The 27,305-nt window shown below is 41.8% G+C and overlaps 1 protein-coding gene and 1 long non-coding RNA gene across 2 annotated transcripts in view; one reads left to right on the plus strand and one right to left on the minus strand.

Annotated features, from left to right (window-relative positions):
• Positions 1-2,939: 2,939 nt before the first annotated feature.
• On the minus strand, positions 2,940-8,726 carry LOC146545766 (uncharacterized). Its single transcript, XR_014881280.1, has 3 exons — positions 8,658-8,726; positions 6,048-6,173; positions 2,940-2,953 (listed from the first exon to the last, which is right to left on the minus strand). It is a non-coding gene; the product is annotated as an uncharacterized LOC146545766 (long non-coding RNA).
• A 184-nt stretch (positions 8,727-8,910) lies between these two features.
• RB1 (RB transcriptional corepressor 1) overlaps positions 8,911-27,305 on the plus strand; it is a 77,530-nt gene continuing 59,135 nt past the window's right edge. The window contains 10 exon segments of the mRNA XM_085215856.1: positions 8,911-9,118; positions 9,121-9,166; positions 9,265-9,382; positions 16,463-16,575; positions 18,552-18,686; positions 20,654-20,692; positions 21,820-21,887; positions 23,152-23,262; positions 25,262-25,410; positions 26,546-26,623. Of these exon segments, the coding sequence (XP_085071982.1) occupies positions 9,070-9,118; positions 9,121-9,166; positions 9,265-9,382; positions 16,463-16,575; positions 18,552-18,686; positions 20,654-20,692; positions 21,820-21,887; positions 23,152-23,262; positions 25,262-25,410; positions 26,546-26,623 (906 nt within the window). The 5' untranslated portion in view covers positions 8,911-9,069.

A 27,305-nucleotide genomic window follows, 5' to 3' on the forward strand; every position in this document is an offset into this window, starting at 1 on the left:
ACATTCCTTTTAGCCCAGTTCTCCAGCCTTTCTATCCCTCTGGCTAGCACCGTACCCATCTGGACTCTCAGGTGCTCCTCCCAGGTTTGTATCATCTGCATTCTGTCCCTTTGTCCAGGCCAGTAGTCACAATACAAAATGATACTGGCCTCAGTGTTGAGCCCCTGGAGTGCACCACTAGGGATTGACTGCCCTGCAATCAGATTTTATGCCACTGATTACAAATCTCTGAGCAGGTTGTTCAGCCAGCTGACAGTCCACCTTACTTTCTGTTTAGTCTGCACTTTATCGCTTTGAATACTGAAAGCCCTGATGAAATCAGCATAAACAGCATCCACTGCTCTCCCTTCATCCACCAAGCATTTTGTTGCTGAAGGCAGTCAGGTTGGTCAGACGAATTTCCTCATTTGTAAATCAATGCTCTTAACCTACTTATGTTCAGAAATGGCTTCCAGGGGAATTTCCACCATAAGCTTTCTCAGAAATTGAGGTGAGCCTGTAACTACTGGAACCTCCTTCAGGACTTTTAATATAGTAGCTACATTTGCTTTCTTCCAGATTCCAGGGAACTTGGTCTATCACTGATCTTTCAGAGATTATCAAGAGTTGCCTCACGATGTCATCAAGCCCCTAAGCACTTAAGGGGTGCATCCCACCAGGTCTCACGAACCTATATAAGTTCAGTCTGAATGCTCCATAGCCTGATCCTCCACCAAAGTTAAGTCCTCCTTATTCCAGACTTCACTGTTCTATCGTGGGAGCATACAGTTCCTGGATGTGGATGTTAACAGTAAAGACCAATAAGAAGGTATTGAGTGTCATAGAATATCCCAAGTTGGAAGAGACCCACCAGGATCATTGAGTGGCTCCACAAAGAACCACCCAACATTCAAACTCTATGTCTGAAACAACACCCATGTGTGCCATTTGCACTTAAACTACTGTTCTTAATATGAGTTTAGTTTTCTTTATGTGATTGAGATCTTTGTATCTTTGACAACATTTATGGGGAAGAGTGCAGGTTAAGGTGTATGATATTAACTATTGTTTTGAAGCTGGTTGCTGGAAAAATTACAGGAGAGTTTAAAAAATAGAGTAGCGTTCAAAAACAGGCCTGGAAGTTCTCTCCAAAAATCCACTTCTGAGTTTCATCGTAAGGGAACTAACCCATTCTTCCAACAATTTTGAGTATTGATTTATCAGGAAAGTCAAAATGTTTAAAAGAGCGTTTGCTAATTCAAAATAATATGCATCGTGTGTGTCCAAATCTTTGGTCTTACATGGATTCAGCCAACAGGCTTTGAACAATTCTTATTTTTCATCTTTTAAAGGATCTTTTATTAATATAGTGGGAGAATGTTTGGGAGCTATTATACAATTATAAACACATTATCCTCAGTTTCCTCCTATTGTGAATATTTGGATTGAGATAAAACGATTTGCCTTAAAGGAAGTTTCTTAAATACTCATTTTTCCTTCTTTGTTTGGCTTAATTTACAGTTCAGTTTTGATATAGGTGTATTACATAAAAATTTGGAAATCTAACTGCTACATTCTGAGAAGTGAGCTTATTTATTCTTGATGGGGTATGGCAGTCACGAACAACATCAACTAGAAACTCACATAGATGTAGGCTGGATGTTTATGTACAAATTACATTTCTGTAGCTGCACTTTGGTATAGGTCTAAGCAAGCTGGAAAATCCACTGGGAAAATTTCAGCTGCAGACATTCAGGATGTTGAAATTGTGTGTTCACATAAAGGTCAAATATATGTCAGGAAACAGTTCCTGTTTTTCATGAGTTAAACATGAAGTTTGTTATTTTTCAGTAAGCCTTGCACTGCCCTTGATTTCAACATAAAACTCAGTAAGAAACTTTGTGATCTCTTTTGATGCAGCCATGATGTACCATCCAGCCAGGCTGCTGAAGGCAGCGATTGGAGAAATAGCTTTGTTCTTATGGACAGAAGGTTGATGTGATCGTGCTGCATGCCTGCATCTCTAACAGCTTCTGGGCCTGCTGGCTGGTGGAGGGATTTTAACTTCTACCAGTAGTTTGACAATCAGCTTCGGAGGAGAGAAACTTGGCTGGAATAAGAGAAAGCTCCCAGCAGGTGCTCACATCTTATTCAGTAGCAGGCACAGTGGATCAGGAGACCTAAAATCATGGAATCATAGAATTGTTTGAGTTGGAAGGGACCTTTTAAAGGTCATCTAGTGCAACTCCCTTGCAATGAACAGGGACACCTACAGCTCCATCAGGTGCTCAGAGCCCCGTCCCGCCTGACCTTGGGTGACTCCAAGGATGGGACATCCACCACCTCTCTGGGCAACCTGTGCCACTGCCTCATCACTCTTACTGTAAAAAACTTTTTCCTTATATCCAATCAAAATCTCTCATCCTTTAGTTTGAAACCATTTCCCCATGTCTTAATACTCTGTGTCCAGGAAAAGAGCCTGTCGGGACTTCTGTCCTTCTAGAAGAAGTCAACGGAGGATGAGACACAAATCTGGGTGGGGGGGAGAAGGGAGGAAAGAAACCAACAAAAAAAAACCACCTATAGGAACTGGGGAGGGGAGAGGAGAGGAGAGGAGAGGAGAGGAGAGGAGAGGAGAGGAGAGGAGAGGAGAGGAGAGGAGAGGAGAGGAGAGGAGAGGAGAGGAGAGGAGAGGAGAGGAGAGGAGAGGAGAGGAGAGGAGAGGAGAGGTCATCAGAGAGCAAAATCAAAGAAGTGCCACTACTTATTTCATGCAGAAGGCTGTGTGCTCTTGAATGTGTGCCATGCAGCCTCTGATGCTCAATAGGTCTTGGTTCATGCAAGGTTATTTTTCCCTGATGGTGTGCATGACCTGGGTTTGCAAAATGCAGAAGAAGTTCCAAGTCTTCCTTCATTCTCTTGTTGAAGTGAAGAGCCCAGGGGCAGGTTTTGGTATCAAGAAAGACTTGAAGGTCTGAATGACAGAAAACACATGAGGTTGGTTGTAGGATGGAATGAGATGCTATGGGCTTATCTGAAACAGTGACATCTGCACATGCACAGTCAAAAGGCAAGGGTGGGATTCATTTGTTCAAAAATGGTTTCCAGCTGAATCACTACTGTAGAAGTCAACAGTGGTTTGTAATGACGCGTATCAGAGAGCTGTGTTCTCTGAAGGATGAGCTTTTGTTGCTACAAGTTGAGTGGGAGGATGCCAGTCTGCCATGGCTGTGTGAGCAGTTACTGTGGTTAGGAACGACAGTAGGGCTGTGCTCTTACTGGCGTTGTTTGCTGTGGTGGAAAGAGGATGCTTCGCTGTTATGGGGGAAAAACATCAGAGAGTCCATGAAGCTGTTGTGCAAAGAGGTTAGCTGGAATACCATACACAAACACTCTCACCCAATTAGGGTGCTTAACTTAATGAAGAATTTCGTTATCTTAGGCTCATTTTAAACAAAAAGATTACAGGTAGATTTAATTCAGAGAAATGCCCGTGTCTGTTGACTATAAAGGCTGTGGGCACTAATTTTCAGCTGTTGGTTGAAACTGAGCCCTGAGACACTACTTCTAGCAGGGTGCCTTCTGTGAGCTTTGGAAGTCTTGGAAGAGGAAGCACGAGAAACATCCTTGCTGCAGACTGGGTGTTCCCCATGCCAGAGCACGCTTTCTCACATAGAGAGAGGAAGCAGAAGCTGGGACTGAGCAGGATGGGAAGGAAGGGATCGGGACGGGGACATGAATAGGGCTGCGTGGCTGCGAACAACAATAGGGTTGTGGTTTGTTTGCCAGCTGACCTTTATTTGTATTTAATTATCAGTACCAATCAGGATGAGCTGTATTCCAGAGGCAGTACAGGATGCCCAACGGGACAGGATGTGCCTGGGGTTAGCAGCACTTTACCTGCATGTTGGCACACAGAGTCCTATATATGTGTACCTGTGTAACAAAACAGTGCGATGCAGCTGCGCATGCAAGGATATGTTTTGTACTAATATAATGACATTTCCACAAGCAAGGAAAACCAGGATTAATTAGTTTCTCTGATGTAGGTGCACTTGCTCTAAGGCTTCTGTGAATAAATTGCATCACTCAGGGATTTTACTTTTTAGTACCCTGATCCTCAATACTAGCACAGATCTGTAAAGTAGACACAACCCAGGTTGCAGTTTTCACTTAGAATGTGCAATACGTAAAGTCCTTACACATTTAGAGATGATTTTCTATAAATAGATACATGCAATTATCTGAGTAAAAAGAGGGGAAAAAAACAAGTCAAACTCAGGTCAAAATGCTTGATCAGTACAAAATCTCTGTAAATTAATCTCAAAGGGAGAGAACTGGAGGTATCTGTGCAAGATCTGGCTTGTGGGTTTGCATCTAGGTGCCATTACTTGTGCAGATACTCTCCACCCAGCCCTCAAAGGCACCAGTTCCTTTCAGATCTCTGAAGCAGTCATGGGCAGTGGGTGTGAGCGTGTACACATCCAGGCTTTGCCTGAAACATTCCACTGACAATTGGGTTGAACACTTAATTGTTATGGATTTCCTCCCTTTGACTCTTCACTGTAGTATGTGGGACTCTGGCACCACACAGAGAAGAGCACAGTTAGGGATGTATATAAATGCAGAGTGAAAATATTTTTGTTAGTAACATGTCTAGAGGGAGCTTTGAACTGTTAGAGAAGCCAGCAGCTAACAAATATCTCTCCATTTAGAGATAAATGGGTTGAACTTTGTTATGGTCCCGATGGATTATATATCAGTGCAAAAATATTCATTTTTATCCTTCATATTTTCAATCAAGTATTTATTTAGGATGCAATGATATCAGAGCCAGGCTAGGTGCAGTGTAAACAAGCATGTTCTGAGTTCAGAAATGCCCACTCTTTCTCCCCTTACCCTTGCCAGCATTTCCTAAGGTAACAGTTTAACTTAAACTTCACCACTGTTACTGTAAAAGGAGGTATAAACTCCTGAAAATCAGCAGTAGCTACAGGCCAGATGTTTCCATACATTTCAAACCAGTGTAACTGCAAGGCAGTGTTACCAGTGGGGCTTCTGCTGGCCCGGCTAGAGGTAACTCAAACCCTTGGTGTCCTTGAGGCATTCTTGACACAGGACTGTCATTTAAGTTCATGGATGCTACGCATGGCTGCTCCAAAAAAGCATTGCTTCAGGCCTGGAGTGTGCAGGGCTGGAGAGGAGCTCCAAAATATAGCATCATACCAGACACTATGAAAGAAAAATCAGCTCCATCCCAGCTGAAACCAGGACACCTACGGGGAGCTGGCAGGTACACAATCATTGGTATTTGTACTGGGTCTCTGAATTTTACAGTCTATGACCTGTGTTCAAGCAAATAATCTGTCAATACTTGGCACTTGGACTAATGTCAAGAAGCTCAATGGTTTCAGTAAACACATTTATTTCATCCATCTTTAGAAGAAATGGTTTCATTAGACCTGTAACTCAGGTGTTAGAGATCTGCCCTAACGTGGACATAAGCAGGAAGACTTCGTAGGCTGAGAGGTGCACTTAAGTCAGGTCACTCTATCACAAATATATCACTTGTACAAAAACTACAAAAAGGAGCAAGCTTCTACCTTATCTGAGCAGTCAGAACCACCATAAAAAGGCTTGGCTTCATTTCTAATGAAAGCATGACTTTCCCATTGGCAATTACTGTGAAACTATAGCAACGCTTTTAAATGAAAAAAGTTCAAATAGAGAAATTACTTCAGGTTGTTCAGCAGCTGGGAGCAATGACTCAGGCCTGCCTGAATGGGGAACATTGCACAAACTGCTGCCTGTGTGTGACCTGCAATTCAAAAGCTGTTGGAACAAGATGTTTAGAACCAAGTTATTGTCCAATCCGATAAGAAAAAATAATTAATACTTCGTTCTTCTTACCTTTGTCATTTTACTCCAAAAACAAAAGGCTACACTTAAAAGGGAAGGTTTTGAAATACAGGACTAAAATATTTAAATATCTAAGGAGGAAAAAAAAGAAAAGCAGCAATTTACATATAGCTTTACATCTGCGTCTCTCTTATTAAGTGCATACATACCCATTAGATCTTCCTCCATTTTAGGTGTAGTTGCTGTGTCTGAGGGATGGATTAGAGGTTACTCTAATTAGCTCTAAGTAGCTCTGTTAATCTGCTGCCTCTCTTCTCCCTCTGGTTCTCTGTAAGCTGTAATGTGAAGTAATAAGGATATTTTTTAGTTATTTCTGAGCCCTGAGTGCCTTGTTTGATGAAAAGCTGCATACAGTTTGACCTGAGCTCAGGCTTGGCACACTAAAGTTAGAAAAGTAGTATTTACACTGACACTGGTTGTCAACTGTCAAATAGGATACGATATTCCCTAAGTGTTAATACACAGGGATTTAGGAGAGCAACACAAATTCTTTGTTTATCATTAGGGTGATCTAGGGCCTGGCTCTAAAAGCAGCTGAAGCAGCTGTGAGTGAACTGCCCAGGAGGGTGTGTTCGTTCTTGTTGATAGCTGGGAGGGTCGTGACTAAGTTTTCTGAGATGCTTTGCTCTCGGTTTGAGTTCCTCTGTGCTTTTAACACCAGTTGTGAGGAGATGGCAATGCACTCATCAGTGGGTTAGGGGTTTTGCTTACTTTTCCAAGCTGGTAGGTCTGCCACTGTGGGCTGTTGTATAACCACTGTTGTGCTTATGCTTTATTATAAATCCAGATGTTTGACATCAATCTCCCAAACTAATTGCTTTACAAACAAATGATAAATGTGTGTGTGTATTGCAAGAGTTCCTATACATAAAGATTTTGCTTTTACTAGCAAGTTGCCACCACAAGAAGGAAAAAAGGAAAGGAAGTGTGCTAATCTGCAGCAGTGATCTGCCTCTGAAGTGCAGATATGTGATCTCAGACAGATGAGAATACTACCCAAGACTTTGAAGAGAAATTTCAAGAAGAATGAATTTCAAGAAGAATTTGAAGGAGAATCAACTTAAGAAATGAGCACACTATGTGAGTATGTAGTTCTGATAGGCTGAGGGAGCTGGGCTTGTTCAGCCAGAAGAGAAGGCTGTGAGGAAACCTCATTGCAGCCTTCCGGTATTTAAAGGGGATTATAAACAAAAGGGGAATCAACTTTTATAAAAGGGTAGACAGTGATAGGACAAGGGGGAATGGTTTTAAAATAAAGGAAGGGAGATTTAGACTAAATGTCAGGGGGAAGCTCTTTACTGAGAGGGTGGTGAGGTGCTGGAACAGGCTGCCCAGAGAGGCTGTGAATGCTCCATCCCTGGAGGTGTTCAAGACCAGGTTGGATGGGGCCCTGGGCAACCTGATTAGTACCAGATCTAGAGATTGGTGGCCCTGCCTGTGGCAGGGGGTTGGAACTTGATGATTCTTGGGGTCTCTTCCAACCCAAGCCATTCTGTGATTCTATTCAATGAACGGAAGCAGCCTCTCTTGACCATTGGTGGCTCATGCTGCAGCTCAGGCAGACAGATATTTCACTCCTTCTTAGGAGTGAAATACACTTAGTACATCCTCAGCATTTGCCTCATTTTGAGTGCTCAGTTCCGTTTCAGAGAGGACTCAGGTCCTCTCCAGTACCAGTAAGGGTTGGTGTTAGAGAAAACTGGTTTCCAGCAGGCTTGATGGCCCGGAGACTGGGATTATGCTATGATACTATGCTCTTTAATATCTTCATAAATGATGTTGACACCGGGTTCAAGTGCATTCTCAGCAAGTTTGTGGATGATATCCAGCTGTGTGGTGTGGCTGATACACTGCGAGATGAGATGTCATTCAGAGAGACCTAGGCAGGCTTGAGCAGTGGGCCCACTAGAACCTCATGAGGTTCAACAAAGCCAAGTATCTTGCATCTGGGTTATGGCAACTCCCACTATCAGTACAAGGTGAGATGTGTGGGGATAGAGCACAGCAATGCCAAAATAACCTGGCGGTACTGGTGGATGGTAAACTGGATATGAGCCAGCAATATGCTACACAAAGGGGATTATAAACAAAAGGGGAATCAACTTTTATAAAAGGGTAGACAGTGATAGGACAAGGGGGAATGGTTTTAAAATAAAGGAAGGGAGATTTAGAGCTGCATCAAATGCAGTGTGGCCAGCAGGGTGATCCAGTCCCTCTGCTCTGCACTATGAGGTCACACCTGGAGTACTGCATCCAGATGTGGAGTCCTCAGCACAGGAGAGACACGGACCTGCTGGAGTGCATCCAGAGGAGGGCCACAGAAGCGATCCAAGGGATGGAAAACCTCTCCTATGAAGACAGGCTGAGAGAGCTGAGGTTGTTCAGCAAAGAGAAGAGAAGGCTCTGACGTGACCTGAGAATGGCCTTTCAGTGTCTAAAGGGGAGCAAAACAAAGAAGGGGACAGACTCTTTGGCAGGGTCTGCTGTGACAGGACAGGGGGAAACAGCTTCAAACTAAAAGAGGGGACATTTACACTGGATATAAGGAAGACGTTTTTTACAATAAGGGTAGTGAGGCAGAGGTTGCCCAGAGAGATGGTGGATGCCCCATTCCTGGAGTCACTCAAGGTAAGGCTGGATGGGCTCTGAGCACCTGATGGAGCTGTAAGTGTCCCTGTTCATTACAGGGGAACCGGACCGGATGGCCTTTTGGGGTCCCTTCCAACTCAAACGATTCTGTGATTCTGATTTGAATTAACCTTTTCACAGCAGCAGCTGCCCCGAACGCAGCAGCGAGCCACAGAAGGAGAAAACTGCTCCAGCTGAAGCGCCGCCGTCATCCCGCCCGCCCACCACCTCCCAGCGCCGCGAGCCACAGCCCTCGGCCGGTCGCCGTGCCGCCGAAAGCGGAGCCGCCTCCTATTGGTTAGCGCGGTGGAAACGAGCGCCCTCATTGGTCAAAGGGCATCCACGCCCTAAGCCCTCCTTCCGTGTTCGGCGCCTTGTAGCGGGGCGTGGCGGGGAGCGGCGACCGGCCGGCCGGCCCGGAAGTGACGCGAGTGCGGGCGTTGACGCGATTTTCCCGCGGTTCGGGCGCCGGGGAAGGGAGGGGAGCGAAACTAAGCGGAGCCCCTCGGTGGCCGTTTGTACGGCGGGGGCCCAACGGTCGCCATGCCGCCCAAGCCCCTTCGCAGGGCGGGCGCCGCCAGGAGCCAGCGCACCAGCCCGAGGGCGGCGCCGGCACCGCCTCACCGCCCGGCGGCACCCGGTAAGCGCAACGCAACGGCCGCGCCGCGTCCTCCGGGATGTATCCCGAACCCGGCCGCGAAGCGCACGGTGCCAGCGTGTTCCGCAATGCTTTTGTAGGCTGGAAGTGGGGGAAGCGGAGTTCGTGGCTCTCTGCGATGCGCTGAAGGCGTCGGACAGTGTGAGGGAGAAGGCCTGGAGGACGTACGAGGGCTTGGCGGCCGCCGACGGGGCTCCGGTGAGTGTGGGGGGCTGCGGTCCGCTCGGAGCGTTGCCCGGCGGCATCGGGATCTGCTTGGGGTGACGGCAGAGTGACACAGTGCTGCGACGGGCTGCACGGGCAGGCTGCGGGGTCTCCTTCTTTGGAGATGTTTGAGACCCATCTGGCTGCCTTCCCGTGTGAGCCGCAGTAGGGAACCTGCTTTGGCACGGGGTTGGACTGGGGAGTCTCCTGAGGTTCCTTTGATCTGGGAAAGCAGCAGTCTGTGAGCACCTTTATGCAGGTCACCTTCGTGTGTCTGTGTGCAGACACCCATCGCCTCCTCTTGTAAGAGGCTGTGGAAGGGGTCTGTTAAAAAATGGTGATGTTCTCGTTAAATGTTCCTTCTTGCATGATGGTAATCTTAGAGCTGAGATCACACAATCACAGAAACACCAAGGTTGGAAAAGACCTACAGGATCATCCAGTATAACCATCCACCTATCACCAATAGTTCTCACTAAACCATATCCCTCAACACAAAATCCAAACGTTCCTTGAACACCTCCAGGGTTGGTGACTCCACCACCTTCCTGGGCAGCCCATTCCATTGCCTGACCACTCTTTCAGAGAAGCAGTTTTTCTTAACGCCCAGCCTAAATCTCCCCTGACACAGCTTGAAGCCATTCCCTCCAGTCCTATCACTAGTTACATGAGAGAAGAAGCTGACCCTCAGCTCACTACAGCTTCCCTTAAGGCAGTTACAGAGAGCAGTGAGGTCTCCCCTGAGCCTCCTTTTCTCCAGACTGAGCAATCCCAGCTCCTTCAGCTGTTCCTCATAAGGCCCGTGCTCCAGACCCCTCACCAGCTTTGTTGCCTTTCTTTGAACCCGCTCCAGGGCCTCAATGTCTTTCTTTTAGTGAGGGGCCCAAAACTGAACACTGAAGTACTTGAGATGCGGCCTCACCAGTGCTGAGTACAGGGGGAGATAATTCCATTCAAATTTAATCACTAGGTGCATGTAAATAGATTAAGGTGTTATGTGCCCTCCTGACTTTTCTTCCCCTCACTGTATCACTGTTGGCTTGGAGAATAGCTGCAGCACAATCAAATAGTGATGCTGACCTGGGTGAGATTGAGCACACTCCACTGGGGAACTGTTCATAGCTCAGGGTCTGATGTGGGCTGGTGTCCCTGTGCCTGGAGCTGATGTGCTGCTGATACAGCACCAATTGCGGCGTACAAACTTCCTTCAGCTCTCGATGGATTTGTGTTTGTCAATGCTGCAGTGGCAGCGTGGGGGAAGCCACGTGCTGCTCGGTATCAGATAGGCACTGGCTGTAGGGTTCCCCAGGGAGTGTTTACTTAAAAGCAAAGTCAGGTTTCTCTGTGTGAACTGAAACAGGAGGCAGTCAGCCCTAACAAGTGAAAACTGAGACAGGTTTCGGTGTCTCATTTGTGAATTTCACTTGTAGGTGTAGATTTCATTTCACTTATCAGGACTTAAAAGTAGGTAGGTAAGATACAGAGCACTGGAAATCCTCCTTTTCTACATCTTCGTTTATGTGTTCGGGACAGGGCAATGGCTAGGCCTTCATCATTAAGTACACTGATACTTACCACACTGCGGTGCAATAAAGCCTATCCAGGAGCCTCTCAGTGTGTAGAAAAAGGTCTGTGCTATATTTTAGCCCAATCCTTGCCATTTTCATCAAACTTCCTGACAGACCAACAGGGTTTTGGGATGGGGAAGCTGCCAAGTGTGTGCTTCCAACAGCTGCTGGGGTTGCTGCTTGTAGTTGAGACTAATGCAGGCTTCATTTGAGTCTGAAATCCAGCAAATTAACTGCCTGGCTAATTGCTGCTTCTCTTCCCAAGTTTAGCTGTTACCATGTCTTTGCACCATGACTTTCTGCAATAGCTGGTGAGCACTCAGGATGAGGCTCTATTTGAATGTATGCTTCTTTCTCCCCGTGGTAGAGATAATGGGTGTGAAGAGCTATCCTAGTGTTTGTTCTGAGAGCACCTGCTGTGCACATTTTTTGGCAGTACCAACCTCTCAATTCAGAACTGGGACAGAATAAGCTGCTTATTTAGCTTTTCCTTCTCGGGTGGCAAGGGAAATAGCAGGACACAGACTAAGAAAAATGCCTACCTAAATCCTGCCAGACTTGAGGCAGGTTAAGTCATCAGATGGAATGGAAGTAGAGCTAGCACCCAATGATCCTGGCTCTCATTTTGGTACAGAGCATACAAACCTGAACCCTTTCCCTGGCACACTGGCCTTGTTTTTCGTGTCTGATCTCAAAGCTGTGCCTGCCAAGCCTCTGAGGACATGGAGGGGCAACTTGGAGGGCTAATGAAGAAGCAGTGTGGCCCTGACATGAGATGCTGCATAACTGGATGGGCACTCAGGGTGCAAATATGGGCTTGGGCCTGATCTGAACACCTGATATATCCTTAATTGATGAATGGTTATAAACTTAAAATAAGAATAACTAATATTAGTTGTCGTTTAGAGTACTTGGAGCTGTGTGCTCCAAGAGATTCTTATTACAAACAAAGCTTATTATTACTATTTTGGCAAATGCATGCAAAAGATAGCTAGAATGCAGTGACCTATAAGCCTGGGTGTGCTTGTCCAGTAAGATACGTAAGGGTGCCTGGCCAGGCAGGCAGTATGAAAAAGGCTGATATCTGCTGCTCTCTGGAATGAATCCTCTGTGCTGTCATCCTCTGATGCCACTAAAACTGACTTGTGTTTTTTTTCTTTAAGATGTTACACCTTTTCATGTTGTGCTTTTCTTCTTTTTTTTTTTTTCCCTTTTGAATCTGAGCTGCTAATGATCTTCTGTCTGTAATTTTACCTTTCTCACCTTGATTTGTCCACACTGCAGCTTTTCATACAGCTCTCAGCTTCTTTGTTTTCTCAGCAGTTTGAGTCAAGGTTATGCAGCTGCTCTGTATCACAGCTGAGTCTTGAACCCTTGAATCACAGCTGAACACTGGTGAGAGGTGTGCAGCAGGAGAAAGTATTGCCCTCTCCCTCCTAGAGTCTGTATTTCTGGAAAATGAGAGCAGTTTGTAGCTTAAAATTCTAAACCTATGGAGAGAAGCTGTTCAAAACTCTTATAAATGCGGTGGTGTTTTTCTTCAATGGGGAATGTTAAAGCTGTGACAACCTGAGTTTAACTGCACTATTTTACGGCAAAACTGTAATTCAAAACCTCTGAGGCAGAATCCCAAACATTGATTCCTGAGATGCAGCACTGCTGATGTATGGTGTGAAGGGAAATATCTGATACGTGACTAGAAATACGATTTTATTTTAAATTCTTTCAATATCTGGTGAGCCCCAGTGCATGTTTCACATAAACACAGTAGTGAGTAGATAGAGAAGTTCTGTGCTAATGTCATTGAAAGACTTGGAATCTTGTCTACCAAACTAAATTACTTAAGTAAATAAAATCGTTGTTTTAGAGTTGTTTTACAGTCTTGAATTCAAAATTCTTATACCCTGACAGTTGTTGACTTGGGAAATTGGCTTCTTGAATGGGAACCTTTATGCTCCAATTGTTTGTAACTGTTCCTAGATCTGTATTAAGCAGCAGTAGTACCTCTGAGCCTCTAGGTGGAGTAAATAGATATATTGGAATTATTTATTGGTCTCTTTATTGGAGAGACCTTGAAGCATGGAGTCTGCTGTGTTTCAGCCCATCTTGTTGCAGTACGTGGTGCCTGGGTAGAAGCTTTGCTTTGTTGTTTGCTGTTCCTCATAGTACTGCTTGAGAAACGTGGACTATTCTTCTGCTGTCAGCTCTTTGTACTCATGAATTCCTGAGTCACTTTTATTGATTGTCTATCTAACATTATTAAGAAAAAAAAACCCTCTGAGGAAGGACCTATAACCACCAATTCTTTCTAGTTTAACCTTCCGTGCTCATGAATCTCTTCCACAAGTACTGCTCTAAACTGTTTTTATGTTTAAATTCAGGTCTGCAGTAGTTATTTTGTAATCAACAAACATAAGTATCACAGAATGGCCTGGGTTGAAAAGGACCACAATGATCATCTAGTTCCAACCCCCCTGCTATGTGCAGGGTCGCCAACCACCAGATCAGGCTGCCCAGAGCCACTTCCCCTCTTGCTTATATGCTCCCTTCAAGTATTGGAAGACCACAGTGAGGTCTCCCCTGAGCCTTCTCTTCTTCAAGCTAAACAATCCCTGTTCCCTCAACCTTGCCTATCCTGTGTTCCGTGTAATTTTTGTGTTAGGCCAAAAATCATTCAACACATCTGATTGAGAATAAGATGCCCAAAGCAGTCTGTAACATCAGCAGTGGATATGAGAATAGTTCTGAGAACTAGAATTTGATTTGCTGTGATGGTTTTTTTTGTATATGATTCAAAGATTGCTTCTGAGGCCGCCATCTTCTTTATTGGTCGAAAGAATGAGTTGGTCTCATCAAACCAGTACTGTCTGAGGTTAGTTTAAAACTTGTTCTTACAAAATCAGATCTTGCTTCTACCAAGTAAACAGATGCTATAACATTGAAGCATTCATCATCCCTGTGTAGAGTTAAGCCTTCTAAACGAGCTAACCTTGTTTGGGCAGGCAACAAACTAGGAAAAATGGCAGTATGGCTTTGCCCAACAAGACGTGCTTTTATATAATGATGTAGACTGTGTTTGCAGGAGTGCATAGTGAGGGACTTGCTGATAAGACAGTGTGAACCGACTCCAGCAGCAGTGTTGCTCTCAGAAAAGGAATAGTCATCTCTAGGAATTAACTAGTTAACCTTAATGTTCAAGACTTTTTTTTCAGCTCATAAGAGATGTTAATGCAGAAAATCCCAATCTTACAGATCATTATTTTGTTCTTATGCTCTGGTAGCTCATTGCACCTATTAGCAAAGGAGTGCTGGAGCTGTCTAATGCTGTGGGAATGTGTCTCTTAGCAAAGCTGTTCTCTGCAAAATCCCTTCAGCTGCAGTGTTTTTGTCTCTTGTGCAGGATGCTGGTGGTGTGCAGTATACGCCAAATATCAAAAAGAGGAGGGCTTCCAATAAAAATAATTACAATGACTATTTAATGTTGGATTCTTCTCAGTCTGTTAGGAGCTTGTTTCAAAATATGTACTGTACAAGTTGTCGTAATTAATAGAAAAACTCAAATAGGAAAGTAACTTAAATAGCTGTCACGTTGGTGAAGGTGGCTGGTTAATCAGCATTCGGGTCTAGACTACCTCAGGCACTGGGTGAAGTTTGGGCTCCATAATGTCATAAGGGTACAGAATTATTCAAGAGTGTCCAAAGGAGGGCTACAAAGATGCTGAAGGGTTTGGAGAGCAAGATGTATGAGGAGCAGCTGAGGTATCCTGATGTGTTCAACCCAGAGCAGAGGAGCTGAGGGGAGGCCTGATGGCGGCTGCAGCTCCTCACAGGGAGCAGAGGGGCAGCGCTGAGCTCTGCTGTGTGACAGCGACAGGGCCCGAGGGAACGGCGTGGATCTGTGTCAGGGGAGGGGCAGCTGGGGGTTGGGGACAGGGACTGCACCAGAGGGCGGTGGGGATGGTCCCGAGCTGCTGGAGTTCAAGGAGCATTTGGGTAATGCTCAGTGTTTGAATGGTGGTTGGGTGGTGCTGTGTGGAGTCAGGGATTGGACTTGATCCTTGCAGGTCCCCACCGACCTGGGATATACTATCATTCTAAGACTGTAACTCTTTATCTAACTTATCGTACAAAAAAATGAGGCTTTTCACTCTTTGCGGGAGGCCCCAGCCTGTCTTCATTGACTTACGAACACTGATCTCAAGAAGGAAGCAGAGCACTTGTAAAAGATGTATTAGCAGTGTTAGTGAAATTGTTCTTGTATTGTTTATAGGCATGGTAAGCTTTTGGTTTCCAAAGAGGGCCAGATTCCTTATTTACAGGCTGAGTTGTGTGGACTCACTGGTATTGGGTCTGTTCAGGGTTTAGTCCTCTTTAGAAGAAAGCAGTGGGGCAGCCATGCTAGTGCTTTGCTTGTCTTTTCCTCTGTCACCTCATGGCCTAATGGCTGAGTAAGGGTGAGGTTTAAAAGTGGCTGAGAGGTCACAAGAGCTCAGTTATGGTTTGTTGGCAGAACCTGAGGGTAGGTGCTACCTCCAGAGAGGATGTGGAGAGTTCAGAGCCTTCTGGGGGTAGTTTTGGAAGACCATATAAGATGGAGAAACCCAGATCTGGTGTGACCTGATCACTGCTGCCTTTTGAAAGTATCTTCTTGAATGAGCTCCTGTGGACTGCAATAGTATTGTCTGATAGACAGATAGCCAAGGTGGTTGGGGAAGGAAAAAAGGTAGGGCAGGGAGAGGGCTAAAATTGAGCAGTGTCAAAGAGTATGAGTTTGGTGTTTTGGCTCCCTCTGGGCTCCACTTAACCTTGTTGGTCTTTGCTACTGCCACAATTTACTGCATGCATTTGTGGTTCAGCTGTGCTACTTACACCTAGTTGTAGGATAAAGCTCATGAGTATTTATTTCTCAGTCCCTCTAATGATTTTTTTTTTTTCTTATGACTACCTTCTTTCTAGAAAGGAACAAATCCATCTTTCCTCGTTCCTTAACCTCCTGTGTCTTGTTATGGTCAAAATTAGTTTGTGTCTGTAATAGCGTAGAAGCAACTGGATGGTAAAATCTGTGCAGGGAGAGAGATGTTGGCTTCCCTGAAGTAATCCTGAATAGGAAATAGTTACCATTTTCAATTTCTTAATTTTCTTGTAATTTTTATGTACGCATTTTGCTTTCGAAAAAAAGTGGAGGTGGGAGCAGGAAAGTATGCAAAGCAGAAACCATTTCAGTGAAACTGAAGCTGCTATTTTGAAGCCTTACTGAACTGTACAGGTAAAATTCATTTTGTACTCCAAAATTAAGAGTAAGATTTGAAACACTTGATCTGTCATCTGCAATGTACAACTTGTACCAGTTTCAGTTACCCAATAATTGGTTATCATGGATGAATGTCTGCTTGAAGGTCTCTTGATTTGTCATTTCTAATCTACTGTGAACAAATTAATGTTCTCTATATACCACCCACTTGTATGACATAATAAAAATAAAACTCATTTTCTCTTTTTCTGAAAGGCTTATAACAAAAAGAAGAAGGAGACATGGGGAGTCTGTATCTTTATTGTAGCAATTGATCTGGATGAAATGACATTCACTTTTACAGAGCTGCTGAAAAGCTTAAGCACAAGGTGAGTCTGTGTGAATTTAGATTTCCATTGGTGTGAATTTTTGTGTATATCAGGCTCACTGATTTTAAAATGAAGGTTACTTATGGGGATTACCGAGTATTTCATTAAACTAGGAGTCTTGCTATTCATGTTTTAATTGAGGGAACAACAGTGTTTGCTTCAAATGAGATTGGCTTATGATTGTGTCACAGCTTTAATTCTTGTTCTTGTTAAATCTGAAGTTTTCAGCAACTTAATGTACATTATTTAACATTTGATATAGGGAAAGATTTTCTATAAAAACTCTTCACTAACATTTAGCTCATACTAAATCAAGAAGTGTGGAAAAAAGCTAGCATTCAAATTGTTTGCTAATATGCTGCTCATTCTCAAAAACTTGAATGCCAGTTTAAATATTGTACTTTTCTAGGAAATTGCTGCTGTTATATTTTTATATTCACTGTGCTCATAGTAGAAAAATGAGGCTTACAGTATTTTTTTTTTTTAAATGTGATTTTGGATGGTAGTGCAGGTGTGCCCTTATGTCAGGTATATTAAAGGAACAGGATTCTGGTGCTATCTGCCTAAATACCATGCCATGCATGTGGAACACATCTATGAGCAGAGCCTTCTCAGACATTATTGCGTCCTGGCATTTGTTAGCAGCTTAGTGCATTTCTGTGGTCTTAACGTGCCTGGAGCCATTCCATAAGTATGTGCGAGGTGGGCAACTTGTACCGATTATAATTGTGTTCCTTGCCTTCTTGATAGCCAAAGGATCAACTTGCAAGGGACTTTTTTTTTCCTGATGAGGGGTAGGGGAGAAACCTTCACATCTGCAGACCATGTTGCACAAATGGAAGTACTACAGCAGGGGCTGGGCATCTTGCAACAAAGGGTTAAGATTTCCATTTCCTTCACACACAGTACTGAGGATGTCAGTGAGGGAGGATTTGGAGCACATCACAGCAGTAATTCCAGGCTTGGAACAGAATATTCACTGATTGCCAGTCATCATTTGGGGATAGACTTCCCTATGCCTCTTTTACGTCATGTAGTCTCTCCCAGCACAGTGGTTAAGTCTTGTGTTTTGACTTAATCTCTTCAGTCTTGACTGACTTAGAAGTGCTTCTGCTTCCATGAAATGTAATTGCATTTGTGCAGCGATGTTCAGTGCGTTCCACTTGAGCACAGAATGCATTCACCCAACCAATGTGTTCTGCAGTCTGAAGGAGACTTCTTCCCTTGGGGCTTCAGAAAATAAGCTATTACTCTGATGACTTTGATTTTAGCAATACTCAATTGCTTGCTAGCTCTGGGCTTTTCAGCACTTATAAGGGCAATCTGGCAGAGATTTATAGCGGTCATCTCGCCCTGTGGAGCCACGAATAGATGTGAATGTTTGCTTTATTCTGTGGTAAAAGAATTTCTAAAGAAACTACTTTTCTTTATGAAAACAAAGAAACCAAACCCCCCTTATAATACAGTATTTTTATGCAGGATCAAAACATTTGATAGCTTCCTCCACCTTCATTTTTATCTATCTGCTCATTTTAATTATGAGCAGAAAGCTTTCTTGATGGCTGTAGTATTACATGTTCACTGGGAAAGCTTTGATCCCCTGTGCAGTAGTATTTCCAACAAGCAGCAGCATCCTTACCCTCGCCCCCCAAATACTCATTGTAAGACATGAAATTCCATGTAAATCAATGCATTTATTGCTATTTTAATTCCTGAGGCTGTCTTTAGTATGGATGGAGCTATGGTTCATGTTCTTAGACTAGTAAAAATATTCTAGATGTAGAACTCTTAGTCAGGATAGGAGTCAAGATATCAGTGTTGTGTATTTCAGGTTTTCAGTCACTGCTAGTGTTAGTGAAAATACCTTGAAGTCTAGTGAAGTAAAGTACTGTTCTATGGTGATTTTTTTTTTTCAGTGGAGCTATTTCAGAATAGTCATTTTCAGAGTGATGTGACCTATTATCTTTGTTTTTCAGTGTGTGCACATTTTTTCAGTTTCTCAAAGAGGTGGATGTTAACATGGATACTGTAAGCACTAAAGTTGATAGCACTGTATCAAGGCTGAAAAAGAAATATGATGTCTTACTTGCACTGTATCACAAGTTTGAAAGGTAGTGTACATTTTTTCATTTCAAAATGATGAGTTCTTGGTGTATCAGCGTTTAGAGTTTTGTATTTTTCTAATTGTGTATGAGGAGTGCCCATTTCAATTGTTTGCTTTTACAGATCAGCTAAATGGAACTGTTTACATGCACTGAATAAACACATCTTATATTCTATTCCCTAACTATTCCAGTGCTCTGTTAAACATTCCCATTGTTGTAGTATGAGCAGAAGTAAGAACAGTATGATGAATGTTTGCTTTTTACAAGTATAAGAAGGATTGTTTTATGATCTAACATTTCTTATTTAATGGACTTTCCATTTTTGCCACACCTACCCTCCCAACTCCTTAGAATTCTTTCTAAAGGGCTTTGGAAAGGTGGAGAAAAAAGCGGGTGAGAATAAATAAGATTTTCTGTCTCCCGGATTTGGAACTGAAGACAGTTTATTCCAGTCTAGGGGTGCTGCAGATACAACCCTGTAATCAAGTCAAACCTTCCTAAGTGGTTTGGTTGACCATATAGTCAAAATTGAGGGATGTTCTTTTCTTTTAAATGGGGGTAAATTGAATTTGCTTATGTCAGCCTGCAAAGAGCTTTGTTTGTATCATTTAAAAATCAGGAGATTCTCAGGTGAAACTTCTTTTGGGATCCTGTTGCTCCAAGTTGATGAGTAGCTGCTCTGTGCTTTGATTTGAAGTCAGAGATGATGAAAAGTCTATTTTTGTTCCTTTAACAGGCTACTGCCTGGTATGCTCTGAGGCAATTTGTCTCGTCCATGAAACTCTATATTGTGCATACCAGTAAAAAACTGTTTCATATTATTAAACATCGATGAAGCATCATTAAAAAAAAATACTTGCATCGTGGGTCCCATTACTTCGGAATAGTGTAGTATTTTTCACTCGCATGAGTTTGAGCTAAAAGTCACTTTTCTCTCCTTGACCATGAAGAGGCTCTCAAATATGCCCTAAATGACCACTGAGAGGGTCACTACAACGTAGAAACAATTCACAAATGTGATTTAAATTATTCTTTTCCAAGGCTATTATTATTAACTTGGTAATATCACAGTATTTTTGTAGAGTTTATAGTTGACTTAAAGCTGATCAGTTCCATGCAAGTTGTAAATATTTAGTTTTTACCCATTGTAAGTCTTTCCTAAGCTATAAAAGCATCATTGCTTATTAACATAGGCGTCTTGTTTTTCTGTCCCTCCTCTTGCTCTTGAAAAAGTGAATAAATAAATGAAAACTAGTTTATTTTTTCAAAACTTCATTTTGTCCAATGCATCACTGAGGGAAGGCATCTAGAGGCAAACTATGCAGGCATGTTAAAATATAGCCAAACTTACGCATACAGAGTTTGAACCTAGCATTAAAAAGCTTTGTGTTTAAAAATGCTCTTTTTTTTTTCCTGTTGTTTTTACACTGCTGCAGTTGAATTGCAATAAGAGTATTTTAACAAGAAGGATTTGAAATTTGTGTTCTGTTCATATTTTGTTTTTGAACAAAGTTTCTTTTTTTTTTTTTTTGGAAATGATGTATTTATACATCAACTGTCACAAGGCTTGCAGTGACACTCTGGTAAAAGTTAAGGTTTTAAAATGCCTTTGCCTTTATACAGAGCAGTGTGCACAGCTGTGGCACATGCTTTACTGAGTTTTACAAGCTACTGAGTAACAATGTACACACATCCATTCTTTCTGGAATGAAATAGTAACAAATGTTATTACACCAAATTAAAATTGTTCTGCTGTTCAAGCTTGGACATAAGCTCTTTTGCAATAATGTTACTTCAGCTCTGGAAGAGCTTTGGTTGGGTCTGTTAATGTTTTTTCCAAGAGTTTCAATTAAAATAAATAAATAAAATTCTATAATGTTTTTGATATTTTCTTACTGCACTGAAATAAAAGGTATCATATAGTTTCCTTTCATAGAAGTGCTTAAAAATAATACTGAATTTTTATTTTCTAGGACTTGTGGCCTTATTTATCTGGAACAACCCAGTAGTGAGTAAGTTTGAATTTCCAAATTGTATTTGTCAAGATAAGATATCAGTGTTTTGTCTTCTAACTCATTAAAATTGATGTAAAATTATAGTATGTGGTTTTTAATTTAGATTTAGTGAGGGCTCTGGATTTCAGTGAGATAGAATCATAGAATCGCTCAGGTTGGAAAAGACCTTAAAGATCACCGAGTCCAACCACAACCTGACCATACTACCCTAACAACTCTCTGCTACATCATGTCCTTAAGCACCACATCCAAATGGTTTTTAAAGATCCAGGCATTGTGACTCAACCACCTCCCTGGGGAGCCTATTCCAGTGCTTAACAACCCTTTCTGTGAAGATGTTTTTTCTGATATCCAACCTAAACTTACCCTGGTACAACTTAAGGCCATTTTGCTTCGTCCTGTCAGCAGTGAGAAGAGGCCAGTCCCACTCTCACTGCAGTCACCTTTCAGATATTGGAAGAGAGCAATAAGGTCTCCCCTCAGCCTTCTTTTCCCCCAGACTGAAGAGCCTCAGTTCCTTCAGTCTCTCCTTGTAGGACACATTCTTCAAGCTCTTTCCCAGCCTTGTTGCCCTTCTTTGACCTACTCCAACACCTCAGTGTCCTTTCTGTACTGAGATGATGAAAGCTGCAGAAGTGATATCTATGTAGTTGATCACTTCCTGCATGAAGGATTGCCACCCAGTAGTGGGTGTCTCAGCATGGTGGAAACATTTGGAGAGTGAGCTTCCTGATCATAGCAACAAATGCATGGATGAACACATGCCTTAGCAACTCCCTAATGAGACTGAGTTCATTCTGTGGCTTGAGAATAGGGCATTAGTCAAGGATACAAGAGAAAAACTGCTGCTAACACTTAAGTGAATAATCCATATTCACTTTCTTTTCCAAGGATGATGCAGATGTTGCCAAATTCTTGAATGCCTTTACAGAGGACTTAATATTTTTTTTTATATGTATAGTCTTAATTATGTAGGGAACAGAATGAAATAAGTAATAAGTGTAACTATATGGGGAACGTCACATGCTGTTTGAATTGCTCCACGGACTGAAGCATGTTTGTAGAAAATTACAGCTTTGTTTTACAGAGCTCTTAATGTGGAATCTTTATGTGCCAACTTACAGGATTTCTGCTGAACTCAGTTCTGTGTTAGTCCTAAAAAATTACTGGATTACTTTTTTGCTGGCAAAAGGTGAGTTTTGATTAAAAACCATTTATTTAAATGAATGTTGTTGAACTGAGTTTGTTTTACATGTACAGTGTGGGAAATAGCATCACTTCTACAAATAGCCATTGTATAGATCCAGCATTTTCTGACTACGTGGCTTTTCTAATTACTCAGTCATATTTCTTTCTATGCAGTTCAGCTATTCTTTTAGCTAGTACTGCTGCCGTTCTATAAATAGCTTCTATAAATATTTCAATGAGTTTTTTACTTGGAACTGTTCTGCGCTGGAGATATGCTTTATAGTTTGCCTGTATTAGTATATGGCTGACTACCTCAAAAGACTGGCAGATCTTTTTAAACTAAGTCTCAGAAATTAAGTACTTCAAATACTGTGATTCTTCCTTGAAGAGGCTGAAGTCTTAGTTAAAACTGAGTGATGAAACTTGGCTTTGGTAATACAGGAAGTCCTTTCTTGTACTGCTCCTGTGATAAGGAGTGCGTCGTGCTGCTTCCATAACTGCTTCCTGCTCCAGATCTGTTTTTCTCAGCTGATCCTAAGCCAATTTCAGTAGCAGAGATGGTGGATCTTTTTAACTGGACTTCTCCAAACATAGGCATAATCCAGAAACCATAAAGTTTTTCTACCCTGTCATTTCACTGAGAATCGTAAGACAGACTGAAGTGGACCAGCAAGTATAATTTAAGTCCCTGGAGGCCTTTGGGTGGTGCTTGTTAATTCAGATTAGAACACAGGTAGTGATCTGTAGCTGTTCTGAATTACTCTTGGCTTTTCAAACTTTTTATGGGAATGTAAGAAATCTTGAAATGGCTCTGTAGGTCTTCTCTGGCACACAAGTTGTACACTGGGAACAACTGGAATAATGTAGTTCTTAAAGTATTCTTCATGCTAATATCTTTATAATTTACAAACAACTCCCTACACAATGGAAGGACTGAAAGTACAGTCAGCGTGTTTTGAATCTCTCTTTACTGTATCCTAGGAGCTTATTTATGTGAAAGCTGCTAAATGTTCAAAAAAGTAAAGTTTTAAGGTCATAAAAAGTGAGGATAATGTAGATCGAGTCTACACAGCTACTCCACTGTAGCAAAATGAAAAATGAATCAGGAAGGACTACTGAGAGCTTTAAAGAACACTGACATCTTGCAGGATGTTTTCATTACTAATCGTAGTGTATTTTATTAAATAAACTTGCAAATCTTAATTTTTCAGAGAACGTTTTTAAAGTTGAGTATCTCACATCATCTTCAACTTCTTAAATGTTTGCAGGTAAAGTGTTGCAAATGGAAGATGACCTAGTGATTTCTTTCCAGTTGTTGCTGTGCGTCTTAGATTATTTTATCAAACTGTCACCTCCTGCTATGCTCAAGGAACCATACAGTAAGGTTTTGAGTTTTTTGTTTATTAAATCAAAGTAGAAAATAAATGGGTTAAATTTCCATTGGAGTCTTGCTAACGTTTGCAGTTAATATAAAACTGCCAAAGCATATTAAAATTGATTCTTTTTTAGTATTTTAATTCAATTTAGATGATAATGGATTTGAATTACGTTATTTTAAGGTGGCAGTGTATTTAACGTACTTCAATTCTGCTGTCTTTGCTATGTCCCCTTTCCATTTGAGTTGTTCAGAAGCTTGTGAGAAGAGTAATCTTGGCTTAGTAAAATAATTTATGTTCTGGGTGGACTATGAGGATTGAGTACTACTACAAAGTTTGCTTTGAATTACGAAAAGAGAAGATGGTGCTGTGGTTCTTACCGCACTGATTCATAGCAATATGATGACAGCTATAGTGTGCAAGGTACTGGACTATACAATGTTAAAAAAAATACGTGATGGACTAGAAAAAATGATTGCAATTGTAGCTCAAAATGGTAGGGCAAAAAGTAGATAACTTTTTGAATGCATTCACTTTCTATTAGAACCTGTTTCTTCCTCATTTTATGCAAAAGTGTAATGGATCTTACCTGTAGAACTCCCACTCAACAAAAACTGTTGTACATTCAATTTTTGTACATAAAGCATGAGAAATCTCAATCAAAAGTCAAAGAAAGTAAGCATTTACTCTTCACTTGGAGCAATAGAAATCCGTTTTTTGTTGAGTAACTTCTTCCACAAGCTGTGGATTTGATATTCTAAAGTATTTGCAGCCCTAGTAAGTAGAAAACAATTTTTTGATATTACAGAGGTTTACCTGGTGTTGGATTTGAATGAGTTATTGGAATTTATAGCCTTAATCTTCCTGCTCTTCTGTTGTTTTACAGCTAAATACCCATAGGGAAAATGTGAAGACTAGCACTTCATTATTTAAAAAGCAGGCTGTGTGCATTGTATTGCTGTAAGGTGTTATATTGTAAAGTGTTGAAGTTTCTCACTTGTGCTGTGTTATAGGCACAGGTATTGTTCAAACTGTCACAAAGTGCTTCATTCCTTTAGCAGGTATTTTGCTATTATTCAAGAGGCTTCACATTATGCTAAACAGTGTCAAGCTTTGTGATACTGAGAGTGTGGGGATTAAGATGCAACCACCAGAGCAGTGTCATTTGTCAGAATTTCTCGTGGAACAGTTGTCAAATGCAAATGTAGTTACAATTGAGAACAGCTTGCTCATAAAGAGTATAAATTTTAAAGCAGGTAATTGTATTAACATATGTTAATATAATTTGGATATTTCAAGCTGATGATATTGAGGCCATTTTCACTGGAACAGGTTGCCCAAGGAGGTTGTGATGCCTCATCCCTGGAGGCATTCAAGGCCAGGCTGGATGTGGCTCTGGGCAGCCTGGTCAACATAGCGAGGAGTTGAAACTAGATGATAATTGTGACCCTTGTCACAATTCTGTGAAAATCAACATTTTTACTTCATTTGAAGTAAGGGTTTTTGCTATCTTCAAGGTGAAGTTTGTTTTTTGTACTTGTTTGGCTGGGGTATTTGGAGAAGGGAAGAACTCCCTCGTGTACCCACCAGCACTTGAGTTCTGCTTGACTTGATTAACCTTTAGAAGCATTAAGTCACTCTTTCAGCTCATTGTTCCCCACTTCTGTAAAAACACACAAAATAGTTACCCATCTCTGAAAGCACAAGGCTTTCCTAGCTTTGCAGAACAGCTGCTTATTCAAAGCTGCTTACAGAAAGTGCTATTAAATGACATTGAATACTTTGAAAAACAAAATGTTCAAATACTGATGCAGGAGTTGAAAAATTTTTTTTTTTTTTTGTAGAAATGTTTGTAATGGAGGCTGCTTATCCAGCTGAGGAGATGAAAAGGGAAAAATTTAAGACTGCCTGAGAAGTCATAAACATTTAAATCTCTGAAGTTAGCATAGGTTTTTTTCTTAAGATGGCTGTAAACTTGTAATGGTTCTGCCTGTCTTTCCAGAGTCTGCTGTGACTGCACTGACTGTTAATGGTTCAACTCGAACCCCACGAAGAGGTCAGAACAGGAATGCACGCGCTTCAAAGCAAACTGATACAGATACAAAAGTTATTGAAATCCTTTGTAAAGAGCATGATTGTAATTTAGATGAGGTAATGCCTATGTTTTAATATATGTTGGATCTTGCTGCTAAACCCCCGCTGGGATATGTGCTAATTTAAGCATTTTGGTTTTAAAAGACTGCTTGTGTTTACTAATTATTCTCTCAAGTTCAGCAGTGAAGGTATTGTGCCATTTTACAGTTCTCTAGTAGGTAGGTTAAAAAAATTAAGTCCTTTGGTATGGTATGGGTGATGGGTTTCCCTGCTAAGGTTAACTGTGAAAAATGTTGTATGAAGTTTCATACTGATCCAACATCTAGTATGTGGATGCAGGCCTGCTCTGATGGGGGTTCACAGCTGCATCTCACAATAAGAAAATGACTGCAGATAATGCACTACTTCTACATGGAATCTTGAAGGCCTCATTCTCCTCTTTCTCTGCTGAGAAACCTGTTTCTGTGTGAAAACGGCTTAGTTCTGAATATCTGAGCAGATGAGTAGAAGAAAGAGGCTGAAAGGGATAATTCTTTCCCAGTTTAGTTCCAGCAGTGGATTCTATGCTAAATGCTTACATTTGGAGTGGGTCCAAAGGAAGGTCACAAGGGTGATCAGAGAGGGCTGGAGCACCTCTATTATGAGGACAGATTGAGAGCTGGGGCTGTTCAGCCTAGAGCAGAGAAGGCTCCAGAGGGACCTTTATAATGACCTTCCAGTACCTGAAGAGGGCCTACAGGAAAGGTGGGGAGGGACTTTTTATAACAGCATGTAATGACAGGACAAGGGGAAATTACTTTAAACTGGAAGAGGGTAGATTTAGACTACCCTCTCTAAATAGGAAGAAATTCTTGACTGTGAGGGTGGTGAGACACTGAAACAGGTTGCCCGGAGAGGCTACTTCCTCCCTGGAAGCATTCAAAGCCAGACTGGATGGAGCTTTGAGCAACTTGGTCTAGTGGGAGGTGTCCCTGCCTATAGCAGGGAGTTGGAACTAGATGATCTTAAAGGTCCCTTCCAACCCAAACCATTCTATGATTTAACTAAGTTTGGGGTACATAGGCAATTCTTATTCATTCTTATTTTCTTAAAACAGTGTCTCAGTTAGTTTACTGACTTTTTTGAAACATGAAAGCAGGATATACAGGCTGCCTCTATGCATTGCTAATGTTGTTCTTTTTCTTATTTTTAGGTAAAAAATGTGTATTTCACAAGCTTTATTCCTTTCTTGAATTCTCTTGGTGTTGTAGCCTCAAATGGATTACCAGAGGTAATTGCAGTAACTTAAGATAGTTTAACAACAGTGCTTGACTTGATGCCAGCTTGCTTAAGATTCACTTTACACGTTAAATAAAGTTCCAATAGGTTCTTCTGAAATCATTTGGTAAAAATGCATTGTTTTTCAGGAATGTAACTTAAGAAGGGTTCCAGGATTCACGGACTACTTGTAATATTTACACTCAAATCTACTAAGTGAATTTCCTGAGATTGAGCTAATGGTTTTGCTCAAAGCAAAACATGACATAAGATCTGAATATCCATGATGTTGGTGAGGCCATTAATCTAAGTTAGAACCATTACAGTGTCAAATCTCTAAAGTCAGTCTACAGATGTGTTTGACCTACCTCTGTGCAACTGTATGCAAGAGTAAGCTTTAGGAGATAACCTCTTGTAAAGTAATTACGTGCATTATTCTTTAAAGAGCAGGTTTAGCTGTGCCTCACGTTGCTGTGGTAGTGTGAGAATAGGCAACTGTGACAGTAGGTATGCCAGGTGCATCTCTTGTTCAGTTTCACAGTATCTTGAGTAGGAAACAAAATACAAGACCCACTAAAAATCTTTTTCAATACAAATTTTAGGGTCAGTGCAGTATCGTGTCAACATATCAATATCAACATCTAGATCAGCAGTCAGATGAGCTTTTATACGTGGGTAGGCATAGTTTGGAAGCC

Source organism: Meleagris gallopavo, chromosome 1 (assembly GCF_905368555.1).
Source record: "Meleagris gallopavo chromosome 1, MGAL_WU_HG_1.1, whole genome shotgun sequence".
Lineage (NCBI taxonomy): Eukaryota > Metazoa > Chordata > Aves > Galliformes > Phasianidae > Meleagris > Meleagris gallopavo.